General features: G+C 37.0%; 3 protein-coding genes across 4 annotated transcripts; all 3 read left to right on the forward strand.

The window, feature by feature from the left end:
* Positions 1-2190: 2190 nt before the first annotated feature.
* On the forward strand, positions 2191-7120 carry LOC104432566. Of its 2 annotated transcripts, none has more exons than XM_010045032.3 (8): positions 2191-2384; positions 2529-2861; positions 2959-3133; positions 3682-3859; positions 3953-4036; positions 5039-5146; positions 5701-5970; positions 6765-7120. In XM_010045032.3, exons 2-8 carry the CDS (start codon positions 2558-2560, stop codon positions 6861-6863), a joined length of 1218 nt encoding a protein of 405 aa, XP_010043334.2. In that variant the 5' UTR covers positions 2191-2384; positions 2529-2557; the 3' UTR covers positions 6864-7120. The 2 variants fall into 2 exon arrangements, with proteins under 2 accessions (XP_010043334.2, XP_010043335.2); XM_010045033.3 differs by having other exon boundaries at positions 2962-3133.
* A 6131-nt stretch (positions 7121-13251) lies between these two features.
* On the forward strand, positions 13252-17187 carry LOC104432565. The gene is made up of 7 exons (XM_039314769.1): positions 13252-13573; positions 13672-13846; positions 14382-14559; positions 14654-14737; positions 14948-15055; positions 15666-15935; positions 16732-17187. Exons 1-7 carry the CDS (start codon positions 13564-13566, stop codon positions 16828-16830), a joined length of 924 nt encoding a protein of 307 aa, XP_039170703.1. The 5' UTR covers positions 13252-13563; the 3' UTR covers positions 16831-17187.
* A 3732-nt stretch (positions 17188-20919) lies between these two features.
* Positions 20920-26336, forward strand: LOC104432564. The gene is made up of 8 exons (XM_010045026.3): positions 20920-21068; positions 21362-22371; positions 22468-22642; positions 23270-23447; positions 23547-23630; positions 23813-23920; positions 25238-25507; positions 26274-26336. The coding sequence occupies exons 4-8, from the start codon at positions 23370-23372 to the stop codon at positions 26334-26336; spliced, it is 603 nt and encodes a 200-aa protein (XP_010043328.2). The 5' UTR covers positions 20920-21068; positions 21362-22371; positions 22468-22642; positions 23270-23369.
* Positions 26337-26837: the final 501 nt, after the last annotated feature.

Genomic DNA, 26837 nt, shown 5'->3' on the forward strand with positions numbered 1-26837 from the left:
TCCAACAAGGGTTGCCCCAACTCCCCTAGATCTGGCAAAGGGTCATTGGCCTTCGTCCAACTTGGCCAAGGGCTGCCACTCGCTGAGGCAACCCTTGCCCTAGATCTAGGTGAGGACAAGCCCTCGTTGCCGTTTGGCCAAGGTTGCCGGTCCTGGTCGTGGCTCAGCAACCCTAGCCAACCCTTTCTCCACCGTTGTCGGCCCTTCCCAGCGATGACAGGGAGACGGCGACAAGGGCACTTCTACCTCATCCTTTTTTAAATATAAAATAAATATAAATATTTTGATTTCATTAATACTTATATTAAAATTCAAAAAAAAAAGAAAAGAGACAAACGATAGTGTTTTGGTTCTTCGTTCTTAACTCAACTCTCCAACGTGTCACGTAAGTGAGTTATATAATTAAAAGATTATCACATAGGAATTCCAACAATCTTTTGCTAGAATTGACACGTAAGTGTTCAATTTTTCAAAATGTGTCACTTTTGTAATTTTTGACACTTAAAGTGTCTCCAGTGCCAAGTTTTGGCATTCTTGGTTAGTGATAAAAAAAAAATTATCCCCATATTCAATTTTGGTTTCCATACTTTAATATGAGAAAAACTAGTGAATTGGTTTCAGAAAATGTAAAGTAGGGTTCCAAGGTATTTTAGTGATCACTTGAGTACTAATTTGATGAAAAAAAAAAATTGATCACTTTAATGTCACCGGCAATTTGAGTGGTCAAAAATTTCGAAGTAACATTATTTTGAAATAAATGGTTAGACATCACTCGCTAGTCGGTAAAATGAAGTCAGCATAATAAGAGCTAAGTGATGTGGTTTCACTTTTTATTTCCCCAGATATATGAATTGGGAACCACAAAAGTCAGAAATCACTTTGTTCTTCAAACCATAATGCCCAATTCATTTTATTCTTTAAAATTGAAATCCGTCCGAACTAAAGATCAAGGATCGACAGCTGAAGTTATTTCTAACATCCTGTTCGAATTCATGAAATTTGTGAGTAAGGTCAGGTCATCGTTTAAGAGGTTATCCATGTCAAGACATGTTACATCAATGGTCGCATCAGAGATGCTAAACTCTGGGAGTTGATGTCCCGAGCTGATCTAGGTGAAGGTAACACGAAACTCAGCCCTTTAATCTCGCAAGAGTGCTTGGAAGATAAACCACCCGCCTCTGTTGTCGTCCCCGCTGATGGTGGCAAATGTGTAGAACAGTTAAGTACCATGGTCGAAGAAACTTGAAACTTGAGAGAGAACGAATGAGCTTTCCCTCAAATAAAACGGCGTTGTTTTAGTCATGCATGTGCTATGTTGTCTTCTGGTCACCTTGATCCACGTTGTACTTCAATCTCTTAAAAAAATAAAATAAGCCAAAAGTCACATATGATTCCTTGTTAGCGATGTTTTTATTTTTGGTGACCTAGGAAACCCGCGCACCGTACCAACACGAACAGTCCGAAAAGCCCGGGATAACGGGGGTAAATCCTGGAGGCAACACGTGCTAGCCACCACACACGTGCCACCGAGTAAGTCACTTTGTGACGCCCGGGAATCGAACTCCTCCCCTTGCGTTAGGGGGAGAAACTCACCACCAACAACGCCACCTAGGTGGGTGGTTTTGTTAGTGATGTTTTTAAAAGTTAAAATCACAAAATTCTCAAATTAATAAATTTATGATAAATTTACTCTAAATTACTCTAAATTCATATATTTATGATAATTTTACTCTCTGTTAATTTTCATTAAATTTTACCGTTTAATTTTTGACTTGAATGATACATAATAGTTGATGGATGTACCAGTTTAATGTACTAATTTGTTATTTTTTGTAATATTGAAGGTAAATTTGTGATAAATATATTGATTTTGAGTTTTTAATAATCAATTAGTTTGAAATAGATTTATCATATGTATATCAATCTAAGATTTTTCGTTGTATTAATCATATTTCTAAATCACTAATATAAATTTGGATGGAGCGAGATAGAAAAAAAAAATTAAATAGTAATGTTTCATAGGACAAAGTTTGGAATATTTTATGCCCAAACGAAAAAAATTTAGAATATGTAGTTGGGGTTTAAATAGTAATGTTTCATAGGACAAATTTCGTCTCATCCTGTTCACATTTCCCAAACGTATTCTACTTCGTCGGAAAGGATCCTTCTTCAACAAGTTCCTTCTTGACCCCAAACAAAAAAAAAAAGCTCGTTCTTCAATGCGTTTACTCCCAAGAGAGCTTCCTGTGCTTGCTCGTACGAGAGGGAAGGCGAAGCGCACCGACGTTCCAGCTTCTCCATTCTATATAAACCCACGATCATGGCCAACCCGACTCATCTCGCGAGTGGAGCAAAACGATCACCAAGCGGCTGAACCTTCTCTGGTACGTCTGTCGATGCGCTCGTACAAGGTTTTTGCTTGAATGGGATGAGGCTGTTCTTTTAGTCCAGTTCTTGGTTTGTGGGTTTAAGGTCGTTCTTAATTCTTCTAAAGAGAAATTGTGGGCGTGTTTCTTTCTCAACTGCAGTTTTTTAGTTCCGGGTTGGTGTAACCATCATGGCCTACGTTCCTCCGCACAAGCGACATTCGATGGAGAGTGGTGACCCGTCCCCTGTTCCGGCATCGATTCGGCGGCAGTTCAAGAGAGGTCTCAACTTTAGGTCGCCTAGAGCTAATGCTCACCAGAGTGGGAAGATCGTCTATGCAGACACGGCGATATATAGATGGTTGGCTGTTGGTTTGGATGATGATGGAGATCATCTTCCCTCTGGGTTCTTTCTCAAGCCGGTCTCTGTTGAGGCCCTTGAAAGGAGATCAGGAGAGAAACTGCTAGCCTTAGCCAAAAATTGTGTGGCTAATGGTAAGTGATCGTTCCTTTATAATTTAGATCCTGCTCTGCTCTATATATCTTGAGTTGTGGGTTCAGCTTGACTTTAATGGCATTCCTGGCTTCTCAGAAGATGACGAAACGAGTCAGGACCATAGCAAGAAGCCTTGGATACATATAGCCGAAACAGTGATGCCTGATTTAGTTTCTTCATATGAGGTAGTGAGAAGTGAGATTGAGGGTCAGAGAATGGAAGAAATAAAACCCGCACTCGTTGCTAGATTTGGAAAAATCCTTTTTCATGGGTAAGTTGCTTGAATTAATTTCAGTGAATTAGCAACGGCTTCTTTTTGTAACATTTGACTCTGTTTCATTGGTTGAGGTCTCTGTGGACCTAAAGAGAGTTCGGCATTTGGCAATGCTTTGTATACACAAAGGAAATTAATTTATGGTCTGTGTGTTTAAAGTAAATTTATGTAGAAAGTACATTTTTGTTTTCCTGCCAAAATTTTAGAATATTGCACGCGTTGCAACATCTAGATTAGACAAAAAGCCAAAAGTGAAAGGCTGACCAGGCATGCCCCTAATAATGCAATTAAAATTTTGAGAATCTTAATGTTCTGCCACGTGATTATGCAAATTTCTCAAACTTCAGAGCACCTTGCTTATTGGATCTCTTTAAAATCGTGCTCCATATTGTAAATACCGCTCAAGCTAGGCTTTGCTGCTAACAAAGCATAATTGTTTTACACAGTTAGGTGGTTGAACTCCTTATAATAATTATTTTGACTGTAGTTGAGGATATTTGGATGACAAGATAGACACATGAGCTTAACATAACTTTTGGGTGCAGGAATCCTTCATTTCCGGTGGAAACTTGTGGAGATATGCTTAGAGAGGCCTCATTGAGACAGCTGAAAAGATCATTTTACATAAATCATCCTGCCTCTTTTGTGGAAAATGTGACTCTTAGAATTATCCCAGAGATTTGCCTAAGTTTTGCATATGAAAAGGATTTATATCATGTCAAGGTGCTTGAGTCTTGAGTTTCTGCTTTTTACTTTTTTGGTCTTGCAATTCTGTAATTTTGACTGTTCAATTGCGTCCTTCTTTCTGTGGTGCAGTTATCCGATAAGTCCAGGCCAGGTGCAACTATCTCCTGCAAATGTGTTGTTTCTAAGTCAGAGCAGAGACTCGAACTTTATAAGGTAAATTTCTGCTTCTATTTAAATAATGAGAGCTTATACTAAATATTACCCTACTTGTTTCATGCTAAAAGGCATTATGTCATTTTAGATAGAAATAGGGAAAGATGACATAATAGTCCTAAACTTATTGTATTTGTATCAATTTAGTTTTAAACCTTTAGACCTAGTGTCAATTTAGTCATTCCGGTTAATTTTGGTTGCATATTGTTAATGTGGATGCCAGCTAATTTACGTGGTGGCACCGCTGGCGTTGACATGGGCAATTAATATTTTTTCAGTCTCTTTGTCTCTCTCTGTCTCTCTCTATGTTCGTCTTTCCTGGGTGAGGGTTGCCGTCACTTGCCATAGGCAAGGCCCAACCAGGCGAGGGTTGGCCTCGCCATTGGTCTAGGCTAGGGCTTCCCTTGCCAAATTTGGCTAGGCCGGCCCTTGCCAAGGCTAGGGCAGCCTTGCCCTCGCTGAGTGTTGCCCAATTGAAGGCGACGCTTGGCGAGGCTGCCCTGGCCTGGGCGAGGGCTAGCCTCATCAAATCTGGTGAATGAGGCTTTGGTTGGGCAAGGGCTCCCCTGGCCCAGGCAAGGCCAGCTTGCTTTGCCATGGCTGATGGCTGGTCATTGGCAAAAGAAAGAAAAGAAAGGCAAAAAAAAAAAAAAAAAATATATATATTAAAATATCGTTAAAAATTGTCTACAATAGTATCGGCGATGTCACGTGGGCTGGCCAGCGTCCACGTCGGCAATATCCTGCTAAAATTAGCCGAAATAATTGAATTGGCACAAATGCAAAAGGTTTATGACTACATTGACGCCCTTAAAGCGTTTGTGACTAAAATGGCACTGGTGCAAAAGATTTAGGACTTTTTTTGGACACTTTTTCCAATAAAAATAACATCACACATCACGCTAATTGTATGTAGTTATATATGTACTATACCTTTTCCTAAATGGTTGGCTTTTTGTCATTGTTTATAAAGGCATTGACAACTGTGAACTTTGGTTGTAGATCCAATTAAACCAGGTGCGACACATGGTAGTTGATGTATCCTGCCTCAATAAGGATCTGGACATGAGGTTGATGTTACGCACCAGGAGCATGTTGACAGCTATTAGCGTAAGTAATTGAACCTATAAGATCCATGTCTCACTTCACATTGTTGGAGGCGCTTACTAGGGCCTATTTGTTTGAGCTTAACTTAAAAAAAAAAAAAAAAGTGTTCTTTTGTTTTACTTTCTCGTCAAAATATAAGATAATACTCAAATTTCGAAAAATTACGTGTGAATCTAAATGTTGACAATTGAATTTTGTGAATGTTTCAAGTGTGTTGGTTTTGAAAAGAGTTAAAGCATGGGAGTAGCAAAATTTTAATTAAGTAAAAGGTAAAATGTAAAAGTCAATTCAGACAGACTGTTGCTCTTATTGCAGTAAATTTTTCTTCGTTTCGAGTCTGACCTTTTAAAACTAGCTTGGTGGATAATTTGCAAGGCATTACTGTTTGCATGTTATATGTTCTGTGGCATGGCTAATTGCTTTTCCTGGAAACTTTTCTTTTGCCACTTTCAATTACAGCATAATAAAGTGAGTGAAGCGGCCAATTAAATTTTCTGCCACATTGCCATCACAATTGTTACTCTTTTCAATTTACTTCAAGTTGTTCATGTTTACAGGAAAAGGAAAAGAACAGCATTAGGGATTTGATTACTTCTGCAGTTATAGATTCTAGTGTTAATGGGGGTTTAAAATGGCCTCTGGGAAAGGAATCTTCTGGAGATAGATACAGCATCATCGGAGCTTGTCATATAATCTCTAAAACTTATAAGAATTCATCCATGAGGCTGAAGGTGACACATGCTGATCAGTTTGATTTTAGGAGTTCCCAGGGGGAAGTTACTGAAGAAACTGTCCTGAAGTTGAAGGGCATAACTTCTGAATTGCATGTAAGTTCTTTTGTCCCCTGTTAAGACAAATATAGCTTTTTTGTGTGGACTTTGCTTGAGAATGCAAATTGGTTCCATGTGCTCCAGCCACACGTCTGACCATTAGTTCAATACTAGAACCGACAATTGAAGCATCCTGTAATTTCTGGATTAGTAGCTGATTTGTGAAGCCTTCAAATGCATATTAACTTATTTTAGGCAAAGAATCTTTGGTAGCTTCTGAAACCAGTAAAAGTGCATGCCAAGTTTTAAGTTTGAATTCCTTTTAGTTTCACTAGAACTTCCTTTACAAGACAAATTTATCTTTTGATAGGTAAAGAGGTGATTCTTTTTTCTTGTTATTTTTACCGTTTAAGTATTTCAGCTGTTAGATTGGGCTGCATTCTGACCTTTGTTGATGCAAAATTATAGAGGTGTTGTAAACTCAACTCTGCCGCTCAAGATATCAATTTCATTCAGTGTGTTGAATTTACCGTTTCATGAGGATGATGTGCTCTTACGGAAGCACTATACAACAGACAATTAACTCTCTTTACATCAAACAATTTATGTCAAGGGATTTGTTTCTGAGGCAAAGGCTGTGTATTTTCTTACAAATTGAGCTGCCCGTAACAAACCTGTACATGTGGGTTTGTCATACCTGATGGCCTCCTTGTCAACATCTTCATCATCAGATCTTGTATTAGGTTGTGTTTAATTGCATCTTACTCCCCATGCTCGACAAGGACACAAGAATCAATATCCACTGGTTTTGGGATTTTCATTTTGTTGACACCTACTACTACAATTTTCAGGGACAGATTCTGGGAACTGATGTAATCTCTGATATGCTAAAAGATGCGGTAAAGATGATGTGGGAGCACTTCTTATCGTGTGGAAATACGGTCATTTGAATTGGCCTCTCTTTATCAGTGTGTATGTGTGTGTGAGAGAGAGAATGTGAATAAAACTCATGGTGATTGTGTGAGTTTGTCTTGTGATAATGTATGAATTAGTAACTGAGAATGTATATAAGGGCTCAAAAACATGGGCCTCATTCTCTTTTTGGCCTTGTGGGAATGAATTTGATATATTGCTCTGGCTTTATGTATCCTCTAGCAATTTGCTTGAAAATGAGATCTTTTTTAATTTTAGAGATTTGATGAGCTACTGCATCTTATGAATGGACATTTATGAGGATCTTGGGATAATGTATGTTCTTGCTTAGTAGACATATAACCAGTTCTGATACTAAAAATGTGATTTTTAAAGTGCTATGTGAAGTAGTCTGATCAAGAGAGAGCTAGTACAACATTGCGTATTGGGGAAACGCTCTCTATGTTGAATCAGTTACTTGAGAAGTTTTTGTGGTTTTCATTTTTCCCCAATGCATCACTGTGGACTTAATCATGCACATTCGTTGTTTCAATGCCTTGAGAACTCGGATGATTTTAGAAGGTAAGTTCCTGATCCAGGGAATATGGTAATACTTGTAGCGCCATGTCCCATGTTGAACAATCAGACAACACATGTGACATGACTTTAGCCGAATCAAGTAGAGGACAAATTTGGATTATTGACCAACCCGTATCTTCTATTGCTTATGAAGAGGACAGGCAAAAGATCTCTCTGGTTACATCTCCTGGACATATGACATACAATATCTTCTCAATTCTTTATCTAGCAGGATACCCTGGCATATCTACTAGACTTGATAGAAGGAGATCATCCCAAAAGGTGAACAGTATATACCTGATGTGCCGTGGAATAAACATTTGTATTACTGTAATTATTCAATTTTGGTCCTTGTAGTTAAAATTTTCAGAGGCATTTGATTGCTATTTCAAAGTAAATTTCATATTTCGGTTCAAATGTTGATAGAAAATGCTAAGTACTGAAAATCGACGTCGGTGTCGATGTGTTATGAGCAGTGGGAAAAAAAAAAACTATTATCTAAACCTAGGGTTGTAATGATCCGATCAGATCAATGAATGCCATATCCCCAAATGGAGAACGTGGTTGGTAACTATTTAGGAGTAAGCTTCTATTAGGTGTGGCAATTTGATTAATTTAAAGTACTGCAGTCCTAAATGGTCACTATTTGAATACTTTATTTGGGAGCTTGATCCATGTGGAGGAGGCCTAATCCTTAGCTCTAATCTTGGCTCATCATTATTTTTGAATTGTGTATTCTGTATTGATTCAGTGTATTAAATACCATCACTCGGTCAATATTTTTTCTAGGTTTGATTGCAAATACGAGATTGGTCTAGAAATTGCAATCGAAGACTAATTTAGGGACTAAATATGACAAAATGAAGTAATGAAAGTTACCAAAAATGTCATAAATCTATTTTACGAACTTATTGTACGGTGGTCAATTCAGTCATAGATGTTTTACTTGTGTTAATTTAGTCCCAAACCTCTTGATAATTTACTAATGTAGTTTTTTCGGTTAATTTTGATTGGAAAATTATGTGAATACGTGAACACGTTTTTTCTTTTTTGACAATATGCGTGGATGTTATAAGTGAAAATTGCAATCCTTTTGGCCAATGTATAATCCTTCATGAAATTTTATAAGAGCACAGGTTGTGAAGATAGGATTTTTTTCTTCTATGTGGTCGCATCAACCATGAAAAGTGAGTCCATTTTGCCTAGGGTCGGTCTAGGTTTAGAACCTAAACCCTATCTTGTTGAAATTGCTTCCCTAGTTTTTTGAACTTGAATTCTACTTTGCATACCTAGGACTTACCCTCTTAAATTAATCAGTTCTAGAGTCCACCCATTGAACTGTTTCTTTAATTTTTGTTTCTTTTTTATTTTAACAAAATGAAAGTAAACACAACAACAAAAATTCTCATTTATTAATAGCAACAATCCATAAAGATGAATACGTATTATGAAATAAATAACAATAAGTTCAAAATACATAATATAAAATATAAATATAGAACTTCAATTCTCAATCATCTACGAAAAAATTACTCCAAATTTTAACCACTTGAAATGAAAAGAAACAACAAACACAATTAATCACATAATAATAGTTTTAATTAAATTTACCATTAAATGAATTAAAATAATTATTAGAAAACTTTACCGCATATATTCATTTTACTTCAACATATCATCTCCTCAATAAGATAATTCATATCTAAACAAAATAGAGATTAAATGAAATATTCATTCATTAGGTACATAAGGGAACAATATAAAAAGATATATACATCACTTATAATATATAATCTCCGGTTCATTGGTTCTTGGTTCAATTTGTCGGTTTCTGTTTTCTAGTTTGGTTCTTACTTGGGAATTGGAACCGAAAAATACAGTATCGGTTTCACTTTTTTTTTAGAAGTGGACTAGTAATCAAGGGAACCCGGAATCCAACTAGTTCCTATGACCAGTTCGATTTGTTTATCGGTTCCACCCTATATCCATGCTCAGCCTTAATCATCCCGATAGAATTGAAGTTGATGGTGATTTAACACAGATTGATGGACCACCAAAATTGTAGTTTTGCTTATTTCTCATGATTGATTGCGTAAAATGTGAATATGTTCACCACGATTCCAAAGCAGCTTTTGGAGTGTTTTTATAGGTGATATAAAAATGATACCTGTATTCAACTTTGGTCTCCATACTTTAATTTGGGAAAAACTAGAGAACTGATTTTCAAGATATGCCAAGTAAGTTTCAAGGTATTCGAGTGATCGCTTTAGTGTTAGGTTGGTAAAAAATCAGTCACTCTAATGTCATCGGTGATTTGAGTGGTTGGAAATTCTTAGGTAACATTATTTTGAAATAAACGATCCAACGTGACTTGCTGGCAAAATGAAGTCAGCAAAATAAGAGCTAAACGACGCGGTTTCACATTTTATTTGCCCCTGATAAACGAATTGGGAACCACGAAACTCAAAAAACGTCTTGTTCTTCAAACCGTGATGCCCAAATCGTTTTGTTCTTCAAAATCGAAACCGGTCTGAAGAAAAGATCAAGGATCGCACGGCTGAAAGTCATTTCTGACCATCCCGTTCGAATTCGTGAAGTTTGTGAGCAAATTCAGATCGTCTTTTAAGAGGCTATCCATGTCGAGACACGCTATATCGAGGGTGGCGCCGGAGATGTCAAACTTTAGGAGTTGATGTCTCGAGCTGATCTAGGGACAGGCGACACGAACCTCGGCCCTTCGATCTTGTGAGAGCGTTTGAAAGGCAAACCGCCCGCCCCGTTGTTGTCCTCGGCGACGGCGACAAACATGTATCATCGAAGAAGCGAGAGAGAGAGAGTGACAGATTTCCTTCAAATAAGGCGGCCTAATTTTAGTCATACGGGCTGCATTGTCTTTTGGTTACCTTAGTCCACCTTGAACTTCAATTTCTTTAAAAATATAGATATAAAAAAGCCAAAAGTCACGTATGATTCTTCATTGGCAATATTTTTAGGGAGTTAGTAGTACTAAAAACCTCAAACTGTACATCTGTAATAAATTCACCATAAATTAATATATCTATAATAAATTTACCAAACTGATATATTTGCCATAAATTTACCATTCATTAGTTTTCGTTAGATTTTATTGTTAAATTGTTAAATTGGATGACACATGGTAGTTGATAAAACTATTAGTTTAGAGTTTTACTCTTCTTTAATAAAGATGTTCCGGTTTGTGGTATAATTCAATTTAACGTGAACTAATTAAGGGTAAATTTATTAAAAGTATACTAACTTGAGGTTTTTTTTTTTTTTTTGGGTAAGGTAAGTATTATAAGGACTTGAACCAAAAATTATACTGTAGGAATTCACGGCATCAAAAACTTACACTCATGATGACGAACATGTCAAAATGAGTGAAAGGGTGCTGGAAGGGGAAAAAACACAAAGCCAAACAACAGCTACCAAAAGAGGAACAATTGCTACAAGTAGCCAACAAACGACACCCAAAGGAAGGGGGAAGAGAGGAATGAGGACATCAGCCAGCAAAACAACAGCACCCATCACAACAAACGACAGCGAACATTGAAGAACTAGATGCAGGCGGCAGCTTCAATGGATCGACATACTTGCCACAGCAACAAGAACTAGGGCAGAGGAAGAGCAGCGACGTAAATCAAAATTGAGGTCTGTTGCACTCTTCTGTTGTAGGGGGAACCAGTACCGTCAGTGGAGGAAAGCAGAAGAAAATGCTAGCCAGAGGTTAGTCCAAGAAAATAGACGGGTTGAGGCACCAGCATTGCTATAATCTTCTATTAGAATAGGTGGCAGACACTTGGTGGAAGGTGAGGGCTTTATCCCTAACAACCTTCTCAAGGCGTTTCTTCAAAACCGACAAGGAGGAAGGCCCCGCACGGAAAATGATATTATTCATTTCCTTCCAAACAATATTACATAGTGCACCAAAGGCAAAATGAGAGAGCACAATGTGAAAAGAATCTCTAGATAGATGCTTGATGGCCCATTGGAGGTTTTCGTCCACCATCTGTTACGCCAAGCAAAATTACATCTTGAAGCCCAAATATCAGCTAAAGCCCAGTAGTAGAACACCCAAAGAAAATGTGATCAATAGAGTTCGAACAACAAGAGGAGAAGGCACACTTAGTGTCAGAAATTCTACCATAAGTAAGGAGCATGACCTAAGTAGGTAATTATTTCTAGTGATCAGCAACAAGAAGGGACTACCATGTTATTCCAAATAAAAGGAGCCCAATGCATAAGTTGCCCTATCAAGCGAATAGCATCCCAAGCGTAACCAGAGAAGGTCCTTGATAAATGGCCCAACCAATAAAATGATCAGGATCACTATTGAGCAGAGGAAGATTCCGGGATTACTATTGAGTAGAGGAAGATGGTTAGTCCATGTTTGGTGAATCGCAAAGATTAAAGTCAAATATGTTCACATTATGTACATTTTTTTTTTATATAAACGACATATTATTATAAATGAACCTAAATGTTCATAAATAAAGACGGTGAAAATATCTCGTAACATTATTCCTTAATTTATTTATTATTTATTATTTATTTTATTATTTATCTTTTTTTTATATTATTTTCATTATTATTTCTTTTTCCCCTTTCATCATTCTTTAATAAAAATTTATCAAATAGTAAACTGTACTAACATACCTAAAATACAAAAATACCTAAAATATATAATAAATATAAATATTTAATTTATAGGTTGAATGTTTATTATAAAATATAATTAAAATTGAATATAGAAATTAAAGTAAGATTAATTAAAAAAATTTTATTTTCTTAAATTAGAATTCAAATATTATTTATATTGAAATATAATTTCAATTTTTTAATTTAATAAGTTTGTTATTCAAGAAAAATAACTTTCCTTTTATGGACATTAGAAATCCTATCCACCTTTATTTACCTTCCCCATGGGATAATTTTATCACGTCTATATCCCCTTATATCCGACTTTATTCTATCCCGAGTGAAGACCAAACGTAGGATAGGATAAATTATATCCTATCCCGAATTTTATTCCGACTGCCAAACGCAGCCTAAAAAGAGTATAACGTCCAGAATTCTGAATGTCTCACCTGAGAGCACCATAAAGTCCGCAATTGAGACTTGCATGAGATTTTTATGGTTAAAAAATAAGTTTTGAGTAATTTTGTCGTATATATACTAATTTGGTTTTTATTTATTTTTTTGGTAGCAACTAATAACTTATCTTTTAAGTCATTGACGCAAATTTGAGTATGGCGAGACCAAAAAAAAAAAAAATAATAATATTTCCCAATAGAAAGTTCAGAATATTTTATGACCGACAAAAAAAAAGTTTAGAATATGTAGCTGGAATTTTTTATCCCCATTTCTTTTCTTTCCCTCTTTCACCCCAACAACATTCGATTCTGTTTCTCTTCACATTTCCCGAACGTATTCTACTTCATCGTGAGGGTCCTTCTTCGAGGGGCGCCTTCTTCCATGCGGTCGCTGCCAAGTGAACTTCGTCTGCTTGCTTGCACGGGAGGGGAAGCCAAGCGCACCGAAGTCTCAGCTTCTCCGTTCTATATAAACCCACGACGATGGCCAGCCCAATTCGTCCCGCAAGAGAAGCAAAAACGATCACCAAGTGACTGAACTTTCTCGGGTACGTCTGTCGATGTGCTCGTACAAGGTTTTGTTGTACTTTCTTTCTGTAATTTGTCTGCTCGTGTGGCTATGTAGCGTGAATGGGATGAGGCTGTTCTTTTAGTCCAGTTCTTGGTTTGTGGGTTATTTCTCTAATGCTTGTTAAGAGAAATTGTGGGCATGTTCTTTCTTGACTGCAGTTTTTGAGTTCCGGGTTGCTGTAACCATCATGTCCTACGTTCCTCCGCACAAGCGACAATCGAAGGGAGCGGTGACTCGTCCCCTCTTCCGGCATCGCCACCGCGGCAGTTCAAGAGAGGTCTCAACTTTAGGTCGCCCAGAACTAATGCTGATCAGAGTGGGAAGATCGTCTATGCAAACAAGGCGATTTCTAGATGGTTGGCTGTTGGTTTGGATGATGATGGAGATCATCTTCCTTCTGGGGTCTTTCTCAAGCCGGTCTCGGTTGAGGCTATTGAAAGGAGATCAGGAGAGAAACTAGCCTTAGCCAAAAATTGTATGGCCAATGGTAAGTGATCGTTCATTTATTAATGAGATCCTGTTGTGCCTCTAGATATCTCGAGTTGTGGATTCATGTTGACTTTAATGGTAATCTTGGCTTCTCAGAAGAGGATGAAACCGGTTGGGACCATAGCAAGAAACCTTGGGTACAGATAGCTGAAACTGTGATGCCTGATTTAGTTTCTTCATTTGAAGTTGTGAAAAGTGAGATGGAGGGTCAGAGCATGGAAGAAATAAAACCCACACTGGTTGCTAGATTCGGAAAAATTCTTTTTTATGGGTAAGTTGCTTGGATTATTTCAGTGAATTAGCTACTGCTTCTTTATGTAAAATTTGACTCTGTTTCATTGGTTGAGGTCCCTGTGGACCAATGGGAGTTCAGCATTCGGCAAAGCTTTGCATGCACAAAGGAAATTAATTTAGTATTTGTGTGTTTAGAAGTAATATATATCAAAAGTTCTTTTTTTTTTCCTGCCAAAATGGAATATTGCATGTGTTCAATATTTAGATTAAGCAAAAATTTAAAGGCTCTCCAGACATGCCTTTAGTAATGCAATTTAAATTTTGAGAATCTCAATGTTCTGCTGTGTGATTATGCAAATTTCTCAAAACTTCAGAGCACCTAGCTCATTGTATCTCTTTAAAATCATGCTCCACATTGAAAGTATGGATTCAAGCTAGGCTTTGCTGCCAATAAAGCATAGTTATTTTGCATACTTAGGTGGTTGAACTCCCTTTAATAATCATTTTGACTGCAGCGGAGGATATTTGGATGACAAGATAACAAATGAGCTTAACATTACTTTTGGGTGCAGGAGTCCTTCTTTTCCAGTGGAAACTTGTGGTGAAATGAATACAGAGACCTCCTTGAGACAGTTGAAAAGATCATTTTACACAAATATTCCCTCCTCTTTTGTGGAAAATGTGACTCTTAGAATTGTCCCAGAGATTGGCCTTAGTTTTGAAGAGGAAAAGGATATATATCAAGTCAAGGTGCTTGAGTCTCTAGTTTCTGCTTTATTACTTTTTTTGTCATGCATTTCCATAATTTTGGCTGGTCAATTGTGTCCTTCTTTCTGTAGTGCAGTTATCTGATAAGTCCAGGCCAGATTCGACCATCACCTGCAAATGCAGTGTATCTAAGGCAGAGCAGAGGCTCGAACTCTATAAGGCAAATTCCTGTTTCTCTTAAAATAATGAGAGCTTATACTACATATTATCCTACCTGTTTCATGCTAGAAGGCATTGTGTCATTTTAGATAGAAATAACAACATCCACATGCTAATAGTATGGAACTATATATGTACCATGCCTTTTCCAAAATGTTTGGGTTTTTGTCATTGCTTATAAAGGCATTGACAACTTCAATTTTGGTTGTAGGTCGAATTAAACCAGGTGCGACACATGGTGGTTGATGTATCATGCCTCAATAAGGATCTGGACATGAGGTTGATGCTATGCACCAAGAGAATCTTGACAGATATTAGCGTAAGTAATTGAAGCTGAGATCTATGTGAAACTTCACTTTGTTGGAGGCACTTTCTAGGACCTGTTTGTTTTAGCTTTACTTAAAAAAATGTTTTTTTTTTTTAGTTTTACTTTCCCATTGAAATTTAATATATTATTCAAATTTCAAAAAGTAATGAAAATTATATATGAATTTACAAGTCGACATTTGAATTTTGTGAAAGGTTCAAGTGTGTTGGTTTGAAAAGAGTTAGGGTGTGTGAGTAGCAAAATTTAATTCAGACAGACAAAGGCTCTTATTGCAGTAAATTTTTCTTCATATTGAGTCCTACCTTTTAATACTATCTTGGTGGATAATTTTTTCCTGGAGGCTTTTCTTTTGCTAGTTTCTATTACAGCATAAGAAAGCAAGTAAGTGGCCTATACTCAGAGAAATCAGTATGTAAAAGAGAATTTGTAAGGGCCAACAGTTGCATTCTCAAAATTTTCATCAATAGCCCACTTTACTGACAAATTATGCTTGTGACAATTTTTACCTTAACTTTATTTACTTGGGCAATTAAATTTTTTGCCACATTGCCATTATAGTTATCACTATTTTTAATTTACTTCAAGTTGTTCATGTTTGCAGGAAAAGGAAAAGGACAGCATTAGGGATTTGATTACTTCTGCTGTTATAGATTCTAGTGTTAAAGGGGGTTTAAGATGGCCTCTGGGAAAGGAATCTTCTGGAGACAGATACAGCATTGTTGGAGTTTGGCATACAATCTCTAAAACTTATAAGAATTCATCCATGAGGCTGAAGGTGAGACATGCGGATCGGTTTGATTTTAAGATTTCCCATGGGGAAGTGACTGAAGAAACTGTCCTGAAGTTGAAAGGCATAACTTCTGAATTGCATGTAAGTTCTTTTGTCCCCTGTTAAGATAAATATAGTTTCTTGCATTTACTTTGTTGTGAATGCGAATTGTTTCCATGTGAGCAAGCCATATGTCTGACCATTGGTTTAATATTAGAAATGACAATTGAAGCATCCTGTAATTTCTGGATTAGTAGCCAATATGTGAAAGCCTGCCAATACATAATAACTTATTTTAGGCAAAGAATTTCCAGTAGCTTCTGAAACCAGTTAAAGTGCATGCCAAATTGAAGTTTGAGTTCCTTTTAATGTCACAAGAATTTCCTTTTCAAGACAAATTTATCTTTTTGATAGGTAAAGAGGTGATTCTTTTTTCTTGTTATTTTCACTGTTTAAGTATTTTAGCTGTTAGATTGGATTGCATTGTTTGACCTTTGTTGATGCAAAAGTTTTAGACAATCTGTGAATTCTACTCTGCCCCTCGAGATATCAATTTGATTCAGTGTGTTGAACTTATTGTTTCATGAGGATGATGTGCTCTTAATGAAACACTATACAACAGACAATTAACTCTTTAGATTAAACAATTTATTTCAAGGGATTTGTTTCTGAGTCCAAGACTGAGTATTTTATTACAAAATTGAGCTGCCTATAATAAACTATACATGTGGATTTTTCATAACTGATGGCCTCCTTGTCATCATCTTCATCATCAGATCTCATATTAGGTTTTGTGTTTGATTGCATCTTTCTCCCTATGCTTGACAAAGACACAAGTGTCAATATCTAATGGTTTTGGGATTTTCATTTTGTTGACATCTACTACTACAATTTTCAGGGACAGGGTCTGGAAACTGATTTAACCTCTGATATGCTTAAAGATGCAGTAAAGATGATATGGGAGCACTTCTTATCTTGTGGAAATACAGTCATTTAAATTGGCATCTATTTCTCAGAGAGAGAGAGAGAGAGTAAATGAAACTCATGGTTATTGTGTGTGTGTGTGTGTGTGTGTGTGTGTGAGAGAGAGAGAGAGAGAGTAAACGAAACTCATGGTTATTGTGTGATTTTGTGGTGTGAGAATTGTCGAACTCCTAACTGAGAATGTATGTAAGGGCTCAAAAACACGGGCCTGGTGCCCTTTTTTGGCCTTGTGGGATTGAATTTATATTATCTCCCTGGATATATGTATCCTCTAGCAATATGCTGAAATATGGGATCTTTTTAATTATAGAGATTTGATGAGTACCGCATCTTATGAATGCACAGTTATATGAATCTCAGGAGTATTGTATGTTGATGCTAGTGGACATTTCACCAGCTCTGATACTATAAATGTGATGTTTAAAGTGCAATGTGATCAAGAGAGAACTAGTACAATATTGTGTATTGTGGAAAACGCTCTCTATATTGAATCAGCGACCAGTGGTGAAGTTTTCATTGTTTTCATTTTTCCTCAGTGGTCAGTGTAAACTTAATTATGCACATTTGGTGTTTCAATGCCTTGAAAACTTGGATAATTCTAGAAGATAAGTTCCTAATCTGGCAAATATAGTAATACTTGCAGCACCATTCATCCATGTCAAACAATTGGACAATACATGATGGGGCAGCCAAATCAAATAGAGGACAAATGTGGATTAAAAGACCAACCTGTATCTTCTGTTGTTCTTGGAGAAGACGTGCAAATGATCTCTCTGGTTGGATCTCCTGGACGTGTGATCCATTATGGTCTTCTCAATTCTTTATCTGGCTGGATGCCCTGGTATGGCTGGAGGCGACTTGGGTTTTTGGAGAATATTAGGGGGTTAAGTTGAGAACCTGTTATTCACTCTCTGTAGTTTGTGATGTTCTATACACTGATTTATGTTCCTTTGTGTTAACAGCTCATGCCGGAACTGTGGACATTCCTGTTGGTGCAGCACTTCAGATGTTTCTGCTTCTTTCCATACCTAGCATGTACTTGATACACCAACAGCTGAGTGGCAGTTTCGAATAGGCATGGTCGAGGGTTGTCGGAAATTGACGTATGCAGTCAGCAATCTCCGAGGAAAGGTATGGTCTGGATCCTATGACGTTCCTCAAGCAGATTTGATACAAACATGATCAATAGCATGTTTTTCTGCATTTTTCTCACCTATTGTTTCCTTTGTCGAGCGTGCATGTCCTGGAAAAATGCAGAGTTCAGTAAATATAGAGGTTCTTCAAAAAAGGAGAACCCTCTTGAGATCATCCCCCCAAAAAAATATACCTGATTTGTGCAGTGGAAAAATTGTTTTTACACCTTTAATTAGTTCATGAGGTTTTGGTAAAGGGAGAAAATTTTCAGTAGGCATGGTTCTTCAAAACTTAATATTTGGTCATATTTCAAAGTAAACAAGATATTTCTGTGCATATGTGGAAGAAAATTTGACTACTGTGATTATTGACATTGGTCCTCGTAGTTAAAATTTACAAGGCATGGTCCCTAAAAAATATTTGTCACTATTTCTAAATCTTCATATTTCTGTTCATATGTAAACTCAAAACTTAAAAAATATTTGCCGAAAAAATGATAGCTCACGTTGGTGATAAAAGATGAATGAATGAACAATTTTTTTAGCACCCAAGAAAATCATTAGAAATAAATTCTTATCAATAAGGAAAATAATTTCGTTGACTAATTTTTTCAAATGATATAATCAAATAATTTTTGGAAAATATTTTTTAAATATTTTCTTTTTAAATAAAACAAATCCACCTAAAACTTAAGTTGTAATGATCTGATCAGATCTATGTGAGCCAAATCTCCAAATGGAGAATGCGGTTGGTAACGATTTTGGAGTAAGCTCCTGTGGGTGCTGTGATGTGATTAATTTAAAGCATTGCAGTCCTAAATGATAACTATTTAAATACTTTCTTTGGGAGCTTGATCCATGCGGAGTAAACTGAATCATGAGCTCCCATCTTAGCTCATTATCTTTTTTTTTTTTGGATTGTTTATTCCGTATTGATTTAGTGTATTAGATTCTATAACTCAAAACGCCTAATCTTCCAAAAACTCTTCCCTCTTTGAAACTCTCTTGTAGGCTATTAGCTTTCAGTTTTGATTGTCTTATCTTCTATTCAGATCTGTTTTTGGAGTTTGTCTTTTGAATGAATACAGCTGATTTTGGGTGAACATAGAGACCAGTTCAACCATTAGTCCAATCAATAGCCACTGAGGAGGATGTTTGTGACGTGACTCCACAATCTCTTCAAAATTAGGCTACTCTCCTCCCGATTTAGATTTTGTTCTAGATCTTGGAGTTTTACTTTCATGATTTAGATTTAGGTCTAGATCTAGGAGTTGCTTACAATTGTTTGATCCATCTTCTTTTAACATATCGATGTTAGTGTCTTTGCAGGGATAGTGTTGATGAGGAAGTTGAATCTAAATGCGTACTGCAAGCTGTTGCAAATGGAGTGGGAATTTCGGCATGTACTCATTTACTAAATCTAGTAATTGGCTGCTGAACATTTACGGTGATAGATTTGTTCTTGAGGAATGAGATTGTGCTTTTAGTTGCAATCATGCTTTGTTATTTGCATTCTAGCATTTGCTTTTGTCAAGTTTGAAAGCCTTCTATATACCTCTCAAGTATTATTTTGAGAAATGAAAGCATTCTTTTTCTGACCAAAAAAAAAAATTCTGTCACTCGGTCAAGATTTTTGTCTACATTTCGTTGCAAATATGAATTTGATCCAAAAATTGCATTCAAAGACTAATTTAGGGGCTAAATCTAACAAAACAAAGTAGGGAAAATTACCAAAATAGTCTTAAATTTATTACACGTGACTAATTCAGTTATATCAAATTTTTTTTATGCATTTTCACAATTTGTCAATGTAATTCCTCTCGCTAATGATGCAGGCATAGATAATTTTTTTCAATATTTAAATGTATTTTCTAATTTCTTCCATTTGTGCTTTTCTTTTTTTGTTTTGTTTTCTTTCTTTTTTTGGGATTGTGGATCGAAGACCCTTTCTGGCTCTAGGCGAGGGCTACAACACCCTGTTGGCGACTAGGTGAGGGCTTACAAGCCTTTGCTTGTTGTTAGCAACCAATGTTGGCCATCAACTGTGGGCCAGTGAAGGGAAATAAGAAAAAGAGAAAAAGGAAAAAAGGAAAGAAAAAAAAAAAAAAAAAAAAGGAAAAATAATTTTTTAAAATTATCAAAAAATTACAAAAGTTACGTGCATTAATGTTTGTTATGCCACATAAGACAGGTAATCATCTACGTCAGTAATTCCAATTAAAATTAGTTGAAATAATTATTTTAGTAAATTGTCAAAAGATTTATGATTATATATCATCCTCTTTATAATTGAATTAGTAATTTTGAGAAGATAATTGAATAAAGACACTAGTACATAAACTATTCCTTTTCGCATTTCCTTTTTCCCAGTCTTATCATCACTCCTTTGTCTTCAAATACAAATAATATCACATCTCATTTCTTTCCACGTCATTTCTATTCAATTTAAAATCAAACAAATTGACGAAATTCAAATTTCTTTTATCTTTATTTTCCTCATTTTTAACTATATTTGGTTCATAAAAGGAAAGGGGGGAAGAAAATAGAAGAAAGAAAATGCCAAGCCTTTCAGATCGTTTCTTTCGCAGAGAACCAGCGAATTTGAAAAATATATTTTCTACATTTAATCATCTTTGCTGCTTAGTTTAATGAGTCAATGAAAAATAATTTTATTGCAACAATAATCTATGATAAAAAATCTTGACTGATAATGAGAATATATTTCAGTAACTCATTTTCCTAAATGATATAAATGATGGGAATTAGGAACTTTTTAAAAATTGTTAATTTTTCGAGTCGATTTTCCTTTTTCCTTCCTCTGCAAAAATTCAATTTTCTTTATCATTTTTCAGTCAAAAACAGGTAAATTCTCACTCACTTTTTTTTTTCCAAAAAAGCGTTTCCTTCCTCGGGAAGGCCCTGTCGTCAATGGGGTCCACTCACTCAAATTTTCTCTACTTGCTCGCGAAGCTAGTTGGCTTCTTCCACGAAAAAAAAGACGAAGAAGCGCGCTGACGTTCAGCTTCTCTGATTCTACATTCGACCCACGATCGTGGCCAGTCTAATCTGTCTCGTGACAGGAGCAAGAAACGGTGCTCAGCTGACTGAACGCACTCTGGTACGTCTCTCGATGCGCTCGTACATGTGAATTCTCGACATCACTCTTGTTTAGTTTTGTTATGCTCTTGTTTCAAATGAGAGAATGCCTCTGAGTGATATCATCTGGAACTCTGCTTCTGTGGCTATGTAACATGAATGGGATGAGGCTATTCCTCTAGTTCAGTTCTGGGTCTGTGTGTTTAAGGTGATTAACAGTCACCCGCCAGTGTTGTTCTTCTTTTACTTCCTAAGAGGAATTGTGGGCATGTTTTTTTGTTTTTTCCTCCCTTGACTGCAGTTTTTAAGTTTCAGGTTGCTGTAACTATCATGGCCTCTGGTTTTCCACGTCGGCGACATTGGGAGGAGAGGGTTGATGGCCTGTCCTGTGTTCCAGCATCGGTTGCGTGGCGATACAGGGAATGTTTGACTCGAGGTCGTGCGAAACAACTGCTTATCAGATTGGGAGGCATCGACGTTGGCAGGAGAGGGATGACCTGTCCCATGTTCCAGCATCGGTTGCGTGGCAGTTCAGGCAAGATGTTAACTCGAGGTCGCTCAAAAATATTGATCATCAGATTGAGAGGCATCAACATTGGCAGGAGAGTGATGACCTGTCCCGTGTTCCAGCATCGGTTGCGCGGCGGTTCAGGGAAGATCTTAACTCGAGGTCACCCGAAACTATAGCTTATCAGATTGGGAGGCATCAACATTGGCTGGAGAGGGATGGCCCATCCCGTGTTCCAGCATCGGTTGCGTGGCGGTTCAGGGAAGGTGTTAACTCGAGGTCGCCCAAATGTATTGCTCATCAGATTGGAGGAAACGACATTGGGAGGAGAGGGATGGCCCATCCTGTGTTCCAGCATCAGCTGCATGGAGGTTCAGGAAAGGTCATAACTCGAGGTTGCCCGAAACTATTGCTCATCAGATTGGGAGGAATCGACATTGGAAGGAGAGGGATGGCCAGTCCCGTGTTCCAGCATCGGTTGCGTGGAGGTTCAGGAAAGGTCTTAACTCAAGGTCGCCTGAAACTATTGGTCATCGGATTGGGAGGAATCGACATTGGAAGGAGAGGGATGGCCCGTCCCGTGTTCCAGCATCATTCAGGAAAGATCTTAACTTGAAATTGCCCAAACCTATTTCTCATCAGAGTGGGAGGATCGAGTATGCAGGCAAGGCAATATCTAGATGGTTGGCTGTTGGTTTGGATGATGATAGAGATCATCTTCCTTCTAGCGTCTTTCTCAGGCCAGTCTCTGTTGAGGCCATTGAACAGCAACCAGGAGAAAAACTGCTAGCCTTAGCCAAAAGTTGTGTAGTTAGTGGTGAGTGATGCTTCTTTGATTATGAGATCCTATGTGCTCTAGATATCTTAGAGTTGTGGATTCATGTTGACTTTAATGGAATTCTTGGCTTCTCAGAAGATGATGAAACAGGCCGGGACCATAGGAAGAAACCTTGGGTGCATATAGCTGAAACTGTGATGAAAGATTTAGTTTGTTCATTCAAAGCTTTGAAGAGTGAGATCCTTAATCAGAGCATGGACGCAATAAAACCAACACTGATTGCTAGATTTGGGAAAATTATTTTTCATGGGTAAGTTGCTTGAATTAATTTTGGTTAAGCCGCTATTTTATATGACATTTGGGTCTGTTTCATTGGTTGATGTCCCCGTGGACCGAAATGTGGTTCAGAGAGAGTTCAGAATTTGGCAATGGTTTGCATACATAAAAGAAATTTATCAAGTGTTTGCTTGTTTATGAAAAGTACTTCTTTGCTTTTCCACTAAATAATTTGAAAAGATTATGAAAAGTATATGTGGATCTTCGTGTCGATTTTTGCATAGTGCAAGTTTCAAGTGTTTGGGAATAAAACAAAGAAGTCAAAGTGCATGTGTTGCAGTATTCAGATTATACAAAAAGCAAAAAGGAAAAATCTATCCAAACATGCCCTTAGTAATGCAATTTAAAATTTTTGAGAATCTCAATATTCTGCTGCATGATCATGCAAAATTCTCATACTTCAGAGCACCTTGCTTATTGTATCTCTTTTAAATCGCACTCTACGTTGCAAATACCACTCAAGCTAGGCTTTGCTGCTAACAAAGCATAATTGTTGTGCATAGTTGGGACATTGAACTCCTTATAGTAATCATTTTGAGTGTATTTTTGAATACTTGGATAACAAGATAGAACATAGGCTTGACATAATTTTTGGGTGCAGGACTCCTTCATTTCCAGTGGAAACTCATGGAGATATGGTTACAAAGGCCTCATTAAAACGGTAAAAAAAAACATTTTACTCAAATCTTCCTTCCTTATATATGGAAAATGTGACCCATAAAGTTATCCCAGAGATTGGCCTTAGTTTTGAAGACGAAAAGGATATATATCATGTCCAGGTGCTTAAGTCTCTTGTTTCTTCCTTTTTACTTTTTTGTCTTTCTTATGCATTTCCATGATTTTGACTGATCAGTTTCATCCATCTTTCTGTGGTGCAGTTATGTGATTTGTCCAGGCCAGGTGCGACCATCTGCTGCAAATGTAGTGTCATTAAGGCAGAGCAGCGACTTGAACTGTATAAGGCAAATTCCTGCTTCTCACCACATAATGAGAGATTATGCTAAATATTACCCTACTTGTTTCGTGCTAAAAACTTCGTGCTTCATGCTATTTGTGGGGAGTTATATATGTATACCTATTCCTAAATGATCGGGTTTTTGTCATTGTTTATAGAGGCACTGACAACTGCAAATTTTGGTTGTAGGTTGAGTTAGGCCAGATTCGACACATGGTTGTTGATGTATCGTGCCTCAATAAGGATCTGGATATGAGGTTAATGTTACGTGCCAAGAGACTCTTTACGGCTATTAGCGTAAGTAATTGAAACTAAGACCCATGTGAAACTTCACTTTGTTGGAGGCACTTACCAGGGCTTGTTTGTTATAACTTAAAGACAAAAAGTATATTTTTTTAACCTTTCCAGCCGAAATTCAAATTTTAAAAAATAATGAGACATCTTATCAACCTAGTCTCCAATGGGGAAAGTCCGCATTTTGCCTTCTTCAACCGAGCTACCTAGTTTTCGAATCATACGTGGCACTCCAAGCTCTTCAGCAGAAGGTAGAATTGGACCAACACTTACTTTCGAAATTGTCCAAATCCACCCCTGTGAAGTACTTATTCATAGGATACGGTGCGTACCTGATTCTATGAGGTACTTCCATGGTCATGCATGAAGATCGATCGGAAAGATCCTCATCCCCATCCATTGAGAGGGTAGCTCCTCATCCTTGGGAAGTGGACTTCCCATGGGGGGTGCTGCAGGCTTCTCGATCTAAAACTTATTCTTAGCATCGAAGAGTGAATTTAGTGAGGGCTTCCCTATTCATCCTATCCCGTGAAGTGCATATTCGGTCAATCAATCTAGCCACTCCCTTGCTAATGTCTTTTGAATCTTTTTATTTTATAATATAAATATGAAAGGGGAGTAGCTTGCAGAATCTATAGTATTCATGAAGGGCATTCATATCAACGCCTTCGAAGTCAGTGAAAAAAGAGGATTTAGAAAGAGAGCAGTTCCTATTACAAATGTAGTGAAACCAATAAAGTTGAGGTAGTGTTAATTATCTTTCAAATTGCCTGCAATATTATATGTGAATCTACATGTCTACATTTGACTTTTGTGATAGTTTCAAGTGTTTTGAATTTGAAAAATGTTCAAGCATGTGAGTAGCTAAATTTAGATTAAGTAAAAAGTGAACTGTAAGACCCAATCCAGACACACCGTGGCTCTTGTTGCGTGGTAATTGCTTCTTAGTCTCGAGTCCTACCTATGGAACTATGGGTGCAATATAGCTTGGTGGATTATTTGCAAGGAATGACTGTTGGCCATGTTATGGGTTATATAATATGGCAAATTGCTTTTCCTGTAGACTTTTCCTGGGCCAGTTCATGTTACAGCATGAGAAAGCAAATAAAGTGACTATACTGAGAGAAATCAGTATGTAAAAGAGAATGGAAAGGGCCAATGGTTGCATTCTCGAAATTTTCATTCACAGCCCAATTTCCTGACAGATTATCAAGACAATTATCGACCTTAACTTTATTTCCCTGGTCAATCAACTTTTCTGCCACATTGCCGTCATACTTGTGTTCCCTTTAATTTACTTAAAATTGTTCATGTTCGCAGGAAGATGAAAAGAACAGCATTAGGGATATGATTTCTTCTGCAGTTTTAGATTCTAGTGTGAAGGGGGGTTTGAGATGGCCTCTGAGGAAGGCACTTTCTGGGGATAGATACAGGGTCATTGGGGCTTGGCATACAATCTCTAGAACTTATAATAATTCATCCATGAGGCTGAAGGTGAAGCATGCCAATCGGTTTAATATTAGGGACTCCCATGGGGAAGTTACTGAAGAAATTACCCTGAAGTTGAATGGAATAACTTCTGAATTGCATGTAAGTTCTTTTTCCCCTGTTATGATAAATTTAGCTTTTTTGCGTGCATCATGTTTTGTGAATGCGAATTGATTCCATGTGCTCCAGCCGTTGGTCTGACCATTGGCTCAATACATACAAGAATCGACAATTGAAGCATCCTGTAATGTCTGGATTCATAGTTGATCTGTGAAAGGCCTTCCAATGCTTATTTAACTTATTTTAGGCATAGAATTTCCGGTAGCTTCTGAAATCTGATAAAGTGCATGCCAAAGTTTTAAGTTTGAATCTATATTCACTAGAATTGCCTTTTCAACAAATTTATCTTTTTATTGGTGAAGTTGTGATTCTTTTTTACTTTTCTTTCACTTTTAAGTATTTCAGCTGTTACATAGGGTTGCATTCATTATTCTGCCACTTGAGATATCAATTTGATTCAGTGTGTTGAATCTGCTGTTTCATGAGGATGATGTGCTCTTAATCAAAAACTATGTGATATACAACACACAATTAACTTTTTTTTTAAAATTTAATATAATGTAAAGGGATTTGTCTCTGAGGCAAGGGCTGAGTATTTTCTTACAAAATGAGCTGCCTGTAATAACCTATACATGTGGGTTTGTCATACCTCATGGCTTCCTCAGCATCGTCTTCATCATCAGATCTCGAGTTAGGTGTTGTGCTTAATTGCATCTTACTCCCTATGCTTGACAAGGACACAAGATGTCAATATCCAATGGTTTTGGGATTTTTTCCTTTTTATGTTTACTACTACTACAATTTTCAGGGACAGAATCTGGGAGCTGATTCAGTCTGTGAAATGCTTAAAGATGCAGTAAAGATGCAGTAAAGATGATGTGGGAGCAATTCTTATCTTATGGAAGTACTGTCATTTGAATTGGCCTCTCTCTTCCTCAGTGTGTATGAGTGAGAGAGAGAGAGAGAGTGAATGAACTTTCATAGTGTGTACGAGAGAGTGTGTGAATGAAAGTCATGGTGATTGTATGAGTTTTGTCTTGTGAGAATGTATGAATTCCAAACTGAAGATATATATGATCCTCATTCTCTTTTTTTCTCTTTCTCAGTGGGTATGAGTGTGGTATGATTGAGAGAATGTATGAATTCCAAACTGAAGATATATATATATATATATACCTCATTCTCTTTTTTCACCTTGTGGGAATAAAATTAATCTATTGCTATTGCTTTATGTATCCTCTAGTGATTTGCTTCAAAATGAAATCTTCTGTTTCATTATAGAGCTTGATGAGCTACTGCATCTTCTTATACTTTACAATCATGTGAGTCTTGAAATAATGTATGTTGATGTTTATTAGGCGTTTCACCAGCT

This window comes from Eucalyptus grandis, chromosome 6 (genome assembly GCF_016545825.1).
Source record: "Eucalyptus grandis isolate ANBG69807.140 chromosome 6, ASM1654582v1, whole genome shotgun sequence".
Classification (NCBI taxonomy): domain Eukaryota; kingdom Viridiplantae; phylum Streptophyta; class Magnoliopsida; order Myrtales; family Myrtaceae; genus Eucalyptus; species Eucalyptus grandis.